Source organism: Camarhynchus parvulus, chromosome 15 (assembly GCF_901933205.1).
Source record: "Camarhynchus parvulus chromosome 15, STF_HiC, whole genome shotgun sequence".
In the NCBI taxonomy this organism is placed as follows: Eukaryota; Metazoa; Chordata; class Aves; order Passeriformes; family Thraupidae; genus Camarhynchus; species Camarhynchus parvulus.
Window position 1 is genome coordinate 2,472,696 of NC_044585.1, and position 11,344 is coordinate 2,484,039.

The following is an 11,344-nucleotide window of genomic DNA, read 5'->3' on the forward strand; positions in this document are numbered from 1 at the left end:
AGTGCCTTGAGCAAGGCATAACCTCAGTGCCTGATCCTCCTGGAGAGGAAGAGCACCTCAAGGCTGGCAATGCAGAAACTGGGCAGATGAGTGAAGTTATACCATCAAATGTGTTCGTTGTTATTCACATTCATGTTGTTGGAGAAGGCATCAGTGGCTGAAGGGATGTGTTGTTCCAGTGGGGAGAGCAAACTTTCCACAGACTGTTCATCACCCGCTTGGGAAGGAAGGAGCTGGATGCAGTCCTGATTCTGATACCAGAAATCAAGAGTAGAGTGATTCTGTGTGCTGAAGATGAGAATCATCACAAACCCATGGACTAGCCAAAGAGAAATTACCCCTGCTTGCTGTTTAAGAGATTTGTTTTTATTTTGTAGCTAAGTCCTGAACTGATGTTTTCAGTCTTGTCTCTATTTGTTTAAAAGTGCGTTAGCAGTAAATCAAGGTGCATTTCCCCTGTAGGGTTTCCTGTATGTCAAAGCCATGTTAATTCTCTTTGATTTTCTTCCCCTAGCCCCAGCCATTGCTGCAGATCCTTCCTCTCTTTGTCCCTTTGGACATCAAAGGCTCGCAAGGGGACAACCCTGGCGGGAAGCTCCTCCCTGCTCATTAGCCTCCATAAAACAGGAACTCACCTTGGCTAGCTGTGCTTGGAGTCCCATCCTCACCCCGCTCACTCTTGACACTGGATCTCGGAAGGAAGGGCTTGTGCTTGCTTCAGGAAATCAGACCTGCTTTGGAACTGGACTATTTTGGCTCCCCTTGTAAGAACTCTGGTGGCTCTCTTGGCCCTGCAAGCTCCTCGACGTCACAGTACATGGAAAAATGCAAGCTTTACCAGGTAAGTGAAGGGCTCCTTCCCTTTCTCACTGCATGGCAAGATCCTAGACTCAGGTCAGAAAGGGAGCAAGTGTTTCTGAAGGGCCTACCAGCATTTTAGAAGAGCGCATGGGGCTGGAGAGGATTTTAAAACTGGGTTTTTTCATGAGACTAGATGAAAAATTGTGCATTTGAGTGTTTTTGAGAGCTTCAGAAGATCTTTTCTAAAGGTTTGCTCAAAATTATGCCCAAAATTCCCTTACCCACATCACCTTGTGCAGTGTGACCCTTCAGCTGAAGGCTGGAGGTGTTGTTTGTGTATTGTCTGCAAAGCACTGGGTTCTCCAGGTTGAAGGCCACAGAAAGTTTGGAAATACTTGTTATATTTTTAATTACAATTCTGATACAAACTCTCTGGTTTGGGTTGTTTTCCCAATTTCCTGTGCCCTTTGAAAGCATGAACCCCAGTCAGGCATAGCCGACTCCTTCCAGGTTCACGCTCAGCACAGGATTTTTGTGATTTCCTTGGGGTTTCATTGTGTCTTCCTTCAATCCATCTCATAGCATGCTGTTCATCTCTCCTGTGAGGAGCATGATTGGATTGGGCACAAGGACAGAGATGCCTTGGGACACTAAAGGCCCAGCTCAGAGGTGCTGTATCTGTCAGTGCAACTGATCCCTACATTTACTCTGGGCTTTTACCCTACATCAGAAAGAAAACCTGGCCCAGTTTATCAGCGGCACATCAGAGGTGATCGTGCAGTCTCAGCCTCCTTGTTCTTCCTCTGCAAGATGTTGTCTCATTCATGAGCAAAATACATGTGCAGTGATTTAGATGATTTCCACCTTTGCTGCTGTTTTGGGTTTTTTCAGTCCCTGCTGTGTTGATCTGATTCATACTGATTTCTGCCACTTGAATTTTAAGTTGAAAAACAAAAGAGCAGCAACGAAAAGAAAAGTAGACTGTATTATGGATTTTTCATGTTAAAGATTCCAAATATTGCAGTATTCAGCTCATTTGCTTACTGGGTTGCTTCTGGTGTATGACCCCCTACAGCAGAAATGTTCCAGGTGAGACTGGATGCATCTGAGAGATGAAGCTGTTGCATTTGTAAAACATCATACTTTTGTTATTGCCAGAAATCTCTCTGAGTCTGAGAAATGAGGCTCCCTCCAGAGGGTTGGGGTATTTCTGCTGACATTGAGAAGATCAGAGAACATGGGAGGGTTTTTGTGCTTGTTTGCAAGATGAATTTATTAGAAAGTTTGGTATATTGATGTGTGTTCCTCCCTGGTGGGGACTGGATAGCTGTGAGTGTTGGGCTTCACTTGGAAGATAACAGCAGCAAATGTAATAATAACTGATTTTAGTGTAGCTTTTTCCCTTATTGGAGTTTTCCCAGTATTCCAAATCCTATCCTACACATTTTGGGAAGGCTGCAACAAATTTTCTGACATTTTAACATTGTCTCAGAAAGGGAAATTTAATTGAGGAACTGCTTTAGGTGAGGGAATTGCACTCCAGCATCTTCGATCCAGAGATCTTCCTCCTAAAACTACTAAATTGTCTCACATTTCTCCTTCTTTCCTTTCTGTCCCCAAGATGACAAAAAGATATGTACTGCTCATTCTAGATACAGAAACTGTAGCACAAGCTACTCCTATTGGTATGAGGACCTTGAAATCAAGCACAGAATAGACTGAAGATCTCTTAATTTTCAGTGCCTTTACCATAGCAACTTCCTCCCTTTCAACCTCATCTGGACATAAAGAACATGTTTTTGAACAGACCATGTGTGGTGTTAACAACACAAAGATAACAGGAATATTTTTTAAAAAGTAAAACTAGAACTGCTGGAAAAGGTTTAAATCTCTTTCAGATAATAATGGTTTTAAAACCAAGTTGCACAGAAGAGGAAACCATAGAAGTACAGCTCAGACAAGTTCCACTCAGTGCTTGGACACTCTGCCCAAACCTCTGTGCCATAGTTCCAGCACTCAGGCATCTCTGTGGGAGGGTGAGTGCATGAGCCTTGCCATCAGTTACACAGGCACAAACTAGGAGGGAAACAAAAATCCAAACAGAATCCTACAAACAGATCCATCACTGCAGGGTCCTGCTGAAGCTGACAGCAGCTGAGTGGATCCATTCCCCAGCTCACACCATTGCTGGGCTCCAGTCCTCATGCAGACTGATCATGTCCTGCTTTTCAGCCTCAGCCTGTGCACAAAAAGCTGCACGGTGAAAGGCATTAACTGCATTTTCAAACCTCAGCTGCAGCATTATTGTCCCTGTCTCCTGCAGCATTGTGCTCCTACAGGTGCATTGTGGACTCCTTGTGGTAAAAACCTGATTATAATATCTGCCTTTGATTTTTAATTCAGTGTTGAACTCCTTTCAATTCAGTTCCTCTCAACTTCATTGGAAATCTCCCCTCACTAAAGACTCCTGAGATCTGCCTTCTTGTAGTCTCTTTTAATGGCATTGGAATTTGCTTAAAGAAATGTTAATTCGAAAATTCATTTGGGGAAGGAGTGAGCATCTGTCTAGCTAATCAAAACCTGTTTGCATTTATTTGTGACTGGATGGCTCCTGTGGGAAATCAGCCCAATTTTATTGTAACTCCTTTTGATACATGTGCTGCACTGAGCTACCAAATGCATCTCTCATGGCAGCTTTCATGTCTTTGCAAGAGGATATGGGGGAAGCTTTCGTAAGAAGATGTTAACAGGCTAATCTTGGTGAGCAAACTAGGTGTCACTTCTTGGCCAGTTCATTAATGTTGGATCAAAGCAGAAAAAAGGGTAGAGGATTTTTTTAAAATGCCTAAAGACCTCTACAAACAGATAAAATTACATTTTAATGTTTTCTACTTCTTAATCCTGGGGGAAGAACCACTTAGAGTTGTATTGGGCTGTTTTGGTGGAAAGATGTCCCTTTGTGAAAAAAGCTAATGTCTCTGAAAATAGTTGTCTGCTTTTTGTGAATACTCTTTTGAAGACATTACTCAGGAAAGTTGTAACAAGGTAAAAATTCCCTTTCTGTGCTCTGAATAAGATCTGATCAGGCTGAGAGGCAGAAAAATCTACCTTTTAAACAAATAGCTGTGCCTGGCCTGCTAATGCACCACCACCCAGAGGGGACAGCCCAGCTGCTGTGCTGCCCTGCTGAGCAGGCTCCTCACCCCTCCTCAGGGCAGTGTTCTTAAACCCTGCTGGGTCTGAGCTCAGCCCACCAGAACCGTGCTGGGTCACATTCTGGCCTAAAATGGAACTGGGCTTTTCAGCAGGGCAGCAGCAATCTTGCCTGCCTTACAATATTGCTGAGAGCAACAGCTGGGGGTTTTAAGGAGGTTTTTAATCCAAGTAGCTGGGCAGAGGTGATTGGTACCATCGACAGCAGTTCCTCCAGAATGGTTTCCCTTTCCTGTTCCCCAGGCCCACAGTGGGTCCTGTGCCTCCAAGAGGCAGAGCAGGCAGATTGCAGCACTGCCATGGTGTGTTATTGAGGAGACACCCTCCACCCCTCTCACAGGCTCCTCAGTGGTGCCCAGCTCCACTTCCAGTTCATTCTCTTCTCAGAATGTAGTCTGTCCATAGTGTGTCTCTGTCACCTCCTTCTCTTGCCTTCACTTACATTTAGGGCTCCTATCTTTATTTCTTTATTTCTTGGGGGCATTTTTCTCCTCTGCTACCACCTACTTGTCATTTTCCCCTATTACCCACTGGTGCACTTACAATCTTTCCAGTCCTTTCAGCTTTCACTGTATTATTCTCTTGATGAAGCGTTTTGTGTAACCCTGATCATACCAGCACAGTGGGTTGTGGTACCTGCCAGTGTGGGTTTTGTACCAGTGGAATTTAGGCTGAGTTGGTACAACACACAGATCTTACAATAGGACCTACCAGCTAAACCCAAACCTATTGGGAAAGGCTCCCTACCTCTGAGCCTACTAAGTAACAGAAACCCTTTGAAGTAAAGGAACAGTTTTTAGGAGGTTTGCAGTGGCACAGACTGCCCAGAGCAGGGTCAGTTCCCCTCCTGTCTGTCTGCAGTCAGTGTCTCATTTGTCCCTCCAGACGTGAAAGCGCCGTGCGAGGCCCTTCCTTCCCCCGGCCTGGAGCCCTTCCCACAGAGCTCCATCGTGGTCACCCTCGAGGACATGGGGCTCTGGATGAAGTTCCACCAGATAGGAACTGAGATGATCATCACCAAATCTGGCAGGTAAGGGGCACAGGATGGCTGACCACACACACCATACCCCTCCAAGCTGTTGGCAAAGTCTCCAGGTGATCATTTTTTGAATGGTGGCCCTTAAACTGCTTTTGTAGCCAGTTATCCTGATCCTGGCAGAAGAATTGCACTTTCAGGGTGTCACAGGAGTGCAAACTGTGAAGTGCAAAAGGTCACTTGTGGGGCTGATGTGCTGAGAAAACTCCTGTACCCTTATCTCACCACTTAACACTGGTGCTCTTCCTGTCACTTTGAGGTTGCTCTGGAAGTGCCCTGGGCTCCCTTTGCCTGGGTCTCAGGCAGCAGCAGTTGAGCAGCAAATGTTTGGGTTTGAGTCTGTGTTTGCAGACAAGAATATGGCCCAGACTCTTAAAGATCTGTGTGTGCAGACTCCACTGAAGTATAAATGAGTCATGTATCGTGGAGCTTGCAGTGAAAGAAGATGGAATTGTGAAGCTGTAAAGTATTGTGTCAAAGCTGCTGTGAGCTGGAATAATCCCTTTGGGTAGGGAGGTAGCTGTCAAAGCTTTTTTGCAGAGTCAGAAGTTAAAAGTAGTGGCAGGGAGTACGGGAACAGAAAGCTGGGTGTGCTCTTAGATGAGAGCACGTCTTCTGCCCACGCTCAGGTTTAATCCATCCTCCAGGGCTGTGAGGGCTGCAGCAGGCCAGGAACTACGTACAGCCTCCAAATAGCTCCTTTCAAGTTTCCCACTGGTGTGTTAGAGGAATGGGAAGAACAAAAGCTGAAACAGTGTCAGACCCTCAGTCACTGCTGCCCTGTTAATGTCTATCCCATCCAACCCCACAGGACTAAACAGTCCATCAGTGAGATGGACAAATGGTCAGTGGCTGGCTGGAGGAATACTGCTCACAGGGCTTTGCACAGTAGTGAGTAAATGTGACATGCTGCTTGATCATTAACAGCCACTGTTCAGAGAAACCATTATACTCTATTTTTCATTTCTCCCTCAGACGAATGTTTCCTCAATGCAAAATCAAAGTCTCTGGCTTAATCCCGTATGCCAAGTACCTCATGCTGGTAGATTTTGTGCCAATGGATAACTTCAGGTACAAGGTAAGTACTTTAAATAACAGAATTTATGCTGTCCTTTCATCTTTGTTTGAAATAGATTAATCTTTATGCTTCACTTGTCACACTGATAAATAAATTCTCTTTGGACAAAGTTCAGAAGTAATTGATGGATTTTATGTCTCTCTGGAGTTATTTGTCAGTTTTGCTTGGGGAGCAGCTGGAAAGGTAACTAATTTTCCTTGTAAGCAGTACAGTTTTAATCATGATTAATGTCAGACTTTTCTGGCAGCCATAGGGAGAAAGGGAGAAAAAATGAGGCCTAAACTTGGAGCTGATTTGGTAACGTGATCATGGCTCATAAGAGAGAATCTGCTACTTGTGCTTCAGAGGAGTGCACTGAATTGACAGTGAAGCAAACTTGCTGGGCCTTTTCTGTACTGAAAGCATTTTTTTAAGCTCCAGATTTCTGTCTTTCCTTTCACAGTGGAATAAAGATCAGTGGGAAGTTGCTGGAAAAGCAGAGCCCCAGCTCCCTTGTCGCACCTATGTCCACCCAGATTCCCCAGCTCCTGGCAGCCACTGGATGAAAGAACCTGTCTCCTTCCAAAAACTGAAGCTCACTAACAACACTCTGGATCAACATGGGCATGTAGGTTGTGCTGTGCTCTCTTGGAATTCATTGCCAATGAACTTTGTGGGAAATAAGCAGGATTTGTGAGAAATTAGATGATGTAGAAAGTAAAACATATCCAAGTGCCCTTTTTTACTCCCTCAGCTCAGCCCTTGTGCCCCCTTGGCTCACTGCCAGGGAAGGCACAGGTCTGTGCTGTCACTGCAGGGGCTTGCTGGAGACCAGGAGCCCCTGCTTGGAAATGGGTGTCCTGGGAGTCTGCACGGGGGATCTGCAGTGTGCTGGCAGTGGTGGCACATGGAAACCTTGTCCCTTGTGTGTCCCAGATCATCCTGCACTCCATGCACCGTTACAAGCCGCGCTTCCACATCGTGCAGGCCGACGACCTCTTCAGTGTCCGCTGGAGCATCTTCCAGGTGTTCAGCTTCCCTGAGACTGTCTTCACCTCTGTCACTGCCTACCAGAACGAGCAGGTACGGTGTGCAGGCTCTGCTTTTGGACATGCTGTGAAATGCTGTCTGTAAAATTCCTGTAGAGGAAGGTGGCTCCTTCCTGTCTGCTCATCCTGGGCACCTGTGGTGAACAGTGGGATGAAACAGGCACATTGTGGTTCCTGTGGAAAACATCTCCTCTGTGATGAGTCATGCACTTTGATGGGCCTGAGTGCACTGTCAGTGGCACAAAACTCCAAATGCAGTAAAAAGTATGGCTGCAGGTCCAGATACAGATCCTCACCCTGTAAATTCCTCTAGTCAGATGAATCCCACCCAAATCCCTGCTGACCCTGGCAGGGTCACTGCTCTCTGTGGGTCAGTTCCTGATCCATGATGGGAGTTGCTGGGAGAGCTGAGATCCTGTGGCAAGGCCATGTCCAAAACCCTCACACAGTTTATCTCTTGTGATAAATATCTTGTGACAAAGGTGAAGACCTTGGAACAGTCACTGTGATGCTGAGTCTTTTTCCTTTCATTTAAAGATTACAAAGCTCAAGATTGACAACAATCCATTTGCTAAAGGTTTCCGTGAACATGGGAAGAACACTCGAAGGTAAACTGTCTTTTCATTTCAATTTGTTTCTAGCTGGAGTTCACTTGTGAATTTTACCCAAGGTCTTTGAACAAAACTCTACCAGCCAGCTCTGCTGAGCCTGCTGCATTGTGCATCCTGCATTTCCCTGTATCTGGAGTGATGTCCCTCTGTGCAGCCTCTTCTCAAGAGACTTGGGGAGTGGGAGGTGACAATTCCTACAGAAATGTGGGAGGTGTGACAAATTTGAGACCTGCACTCTCTTGCACATTGGAGCTAGACTGGAGTCTGACATGTGAATAGCAGTGATAACAGGAGTCCACAGCAGACCATTTGGTCTCTTGGAGATCAGCTTGATTCTGACATTTGGAGGCTCCTTGACTCCTTTTCCTGTGGGTGGAAAAGTGTCTCTTCCAGGGGGAGATTTTGTCTGCAGGAGGGAAGATGGATCCAATACCAGTGAGATCTTCTGCTTGGTCTGAGGGCAGCCAGTAGATGAGGTGAAAAAAACAGCTTAAATTGCAACCCCAGACTGGCAATAGAGAAGGAAAAAAATGGAGGTTTTTTCCAAGCAGAAAATGTGACAAAAATATCCGAGATTTTGTTTTGTGTTATTTTATGCCTGAAAAAAATCTCCTAAAAAAAAAATTCCTGATGAAAAAAGGCCAAAACTGACTCTTTTTCACTTAAACTTTAAAAAGGTTATGGGTTTTCTTTCTTCTCCTATAGAATCCCTGCCTATATATCTAGGCAAAAACTTACATCCAAGCTACCCCCACATCTTGTTTTTTTACCAGGGAAGGACGAGCCAAATGCCAGAAGCCCAGTCCAGCCAAGAGCCAGAAGAGGAAGCTGCCTGAGGAAAAGGAGCCTGCTGCTGAGGAACGTGGTAATATTGATCACAACAAACCCAGAGAATGATATTCAGGAAGTTTTTTAAGCTAAATCATTCCTTGCTCCAGCTCATGGTGGTGCTTGCAGTAGCGCAGCTAAGGAGAGAGCAGGCAGGACTGACCCCCACAGTATGTGGGCAGAAAGGAGCTGGAAGGGGCTATTTATTCCCTTAAGGCAGAAGAACTGCAGGAGGTGGTTGTGTGTTTCCTTCCACCACCCTGTGATTGCTGCAACTGCCAACAGACCATTGTGAGCTTTGCCTCCCTCTTCCCCTTTCTCATTCTTTCCCATTCTTTCTTTTCCCTGCTTTGAGTCAGATTTTGAGAAGGATGAGAATGTGGATGTGAAGGAAGAGAGTAACCCCGTGGTGGTGAGCAGTGGCTATCCCTTCTGGGGCTCGGAGCAGAACAGCAGCCAGGCCTTCCCTGCAGCCTCACCAGTGCCTGCTGAGCAGAGGGAAGCTCTGGCCAGAGAGCAGCAGGTGCCAACACCATCCTACCACACATACCGGTGAGTGCTGCCTCCTGCTCCAAAGCCACACTTCAACTGATGGGATTCCTCTTCTTCTGCTGGGCATTCTGTAAGAAAAACAGCCAGCTGGGAATAGTGGGAGCATGCCTTTCTGTTGGAGAGCACATGTGGCTGAGAGATGGTAGATTAGCAGGGACATAGGTCCTAGGATAGCCTTTCTCTTCTAGTTCAAACCCGCTGGCACTGGGCATGCTCATGTCTTTGTAATATTCTTATTTCCCTGTCCCAAAATGCTCTCCCAGCCAGCTCTGAGTACTACAGAGCTTGCCTCTCCTTTGGAGGAAGTGTTGGAGGAGTGACAAAACTCCAGTCATTTTTCCTTCCTCATTGTAAAATTGGGTGTGAGTGAGTCCAGACTAGAACTTAGCCTGAACTAAGTTAGTCTGGACTCACCTTCTCTGGCATTTCATTTTTCTGTGAGTGCGACAGTGAGGCCTGGGCTAAACTCCACAGTAACAGTAAGATGAAGCAATAGGCAAGGGGAAGAGCTTGCCCTGCTTTTCCCCAGAGGATATTTGTGGGTTTTCCATGGTTTTCCACTCTGGTAGGTCTGACTTGCTCTTCTCTCTGCCCTTGGGCCCAGGTTCCACGAAGCTGGGGACAGCCAGCAGCTTCCCAGCCGTGACACCGCCACCTTGAACGATTTCCGCGCCAGGTGCCACGCCTTGGATCTCGCCATGGTGCCCGAGCACGACTCCAAACAGCTCCCAGAGGGCTTCACCAACCTGCCCCCACTGCCCCCACCTCTGCCTCCTCCCCAGGACTACACAGGAGTGGTGAACATGGCTCTGGACTCTGTGGGGAAAGCCGGGCCCCGGGCGCCCATGTACAGTCCCTATGGCACCGAGCAGGGCCTGGGGCAGTGGGTGGTGCCTTCCCACAGCCAGTACAGGGCAATGAGCTACTCGGCCTTCTCCACGGAGTACAACACACAGGGAACTCCAGGACATGCCCACGGCACCGTGGCAGAGTGGAGCCAGTACCCTCTGTTCCCCTACGCCTGCTGGTGAATGGGGAGGACCCTTCCCAGTGAAAAGACTGAAAGAAAATTGTAAATGAGATTGAATTTACTGTTGGACTTGTGAAGCTTTGCCTACACTAGGCAGAGATATTGCTGCAAGCAGTAGAGTGGGACACCTTCACTTCCTTATGTCCTTGCACAACAACCCTCACCATATTTCACAAGCAGTGGTTGAACTGGTGGCTGTCCCAGCCATGTCATTGTGGATCAGGCTCAATGTGTTGTGCAGTGGTTGTTTTCCCAGCAGGAGCAGGAAACCACAGGTCTGCAAGAACAGAATTTAAAGAGCTGCTGAACTCACAGTCAGTGTTGGCACCTCTCATTTGGCAGCTTCCAACATCCCTTCCTCCTGGGACCTGGTGCAAGGAGATAGGGGCTGAGGACTTCCAGTAAGCCATCCACGTGGCCACAAAGCTGTAGAAAATATTGCAAAGGCGAGCAAAGCAAGCAATCCTGGTGAACTCTGAGCAGCTTCCTCAGTCAGTGTAGTCAAAGTAAAGCGAGTCTTGCCTTTCTTCCAGCAGCAGGTGAGAGTAAAATGCACAGCAAGGTGTGTCTGGAGCACAGCAGGTGCAGAGTTTGCAGAGTCTGCATGCAGGGGAGAGTTTGTTCCATGCAGGAGAAGTAGCAGCAAGGCTGTGTATGCTGTCTTTCTGTCCCTGTGTCCATCCCTCCTCTGCCAGCCCTAGGTTTGAGGTCAGTGAAACACTCTTCATTCTGTGGAGGTAGAGGGATGCGGTTCATGGAATGTGGGGGGCTCCTCTGGGGCTTTCCAAGGTTGTCAGAAGCAGAGCCATGAACAGCAGTGCTCTGTGTCACTCCAGCCTCTTCCTTTAGAGGGCAAGGAAATTTTCCACTGTGAACTTACTCCTTCTCCTGCTCCCTGTCACCCCTGGAGAATATAATTTATAGCTGTGGTTCCTGCCCTGCTCTGTGAGTGTGTGAAGTTATCTCACCTGTTTGGGAGTCTGCAGGGATCTGTCCATGTTTAGTTATCAGAGTGGTTCCACCTCCCTCCTCTGCAGTCCCATCCTGGGCAGGAGCAGCCTGTGCACTGCATACAAGCAGGGATTCTTTTCATCTTCCTCTTAGAAGGGGGAGGCCTCCCTGTTTGCCCACGTGCAGATGGCACTGGGGACTTGGTGACACAGACTC

At 47.1% G+C, this 11,344-nt stretch overlaps 1 protein-coding gene across 1 annotated transcript; it reads left to right on the forward strand.

Moving 5' to 3' along the window:
• The first annotated feature begins 691 nt into the window (after positions 1-691).
• LOC115909575 (T-box-containing protein TBX6L) lies at positions 692-10,847 on the forward strand. The gene is made up of 9 exons (XM_030959026.1): positions 692-841; positions 4,900-5,044; positions 6,026-6,128; positions 6,571-6,735; positions 7,044-7,190; positions 7,694-7,764; positions 8,541-8,632; positions 8,955-9,147; positions 9,752-10,847. Exons 1-9 carry the CDS (start codon positions 826-828, stop codon positions 10,176-10,178), a joined length of 1,359 nt encoding a protein of 452 aa, XP_030814886.1. The 5' UTR covers positions 692-825; the 3' UTR covers positions 10,179-10,847.
• The last annotated feature ends 497 nt before the right edge of the window (positions 10,848-11,344 follow it).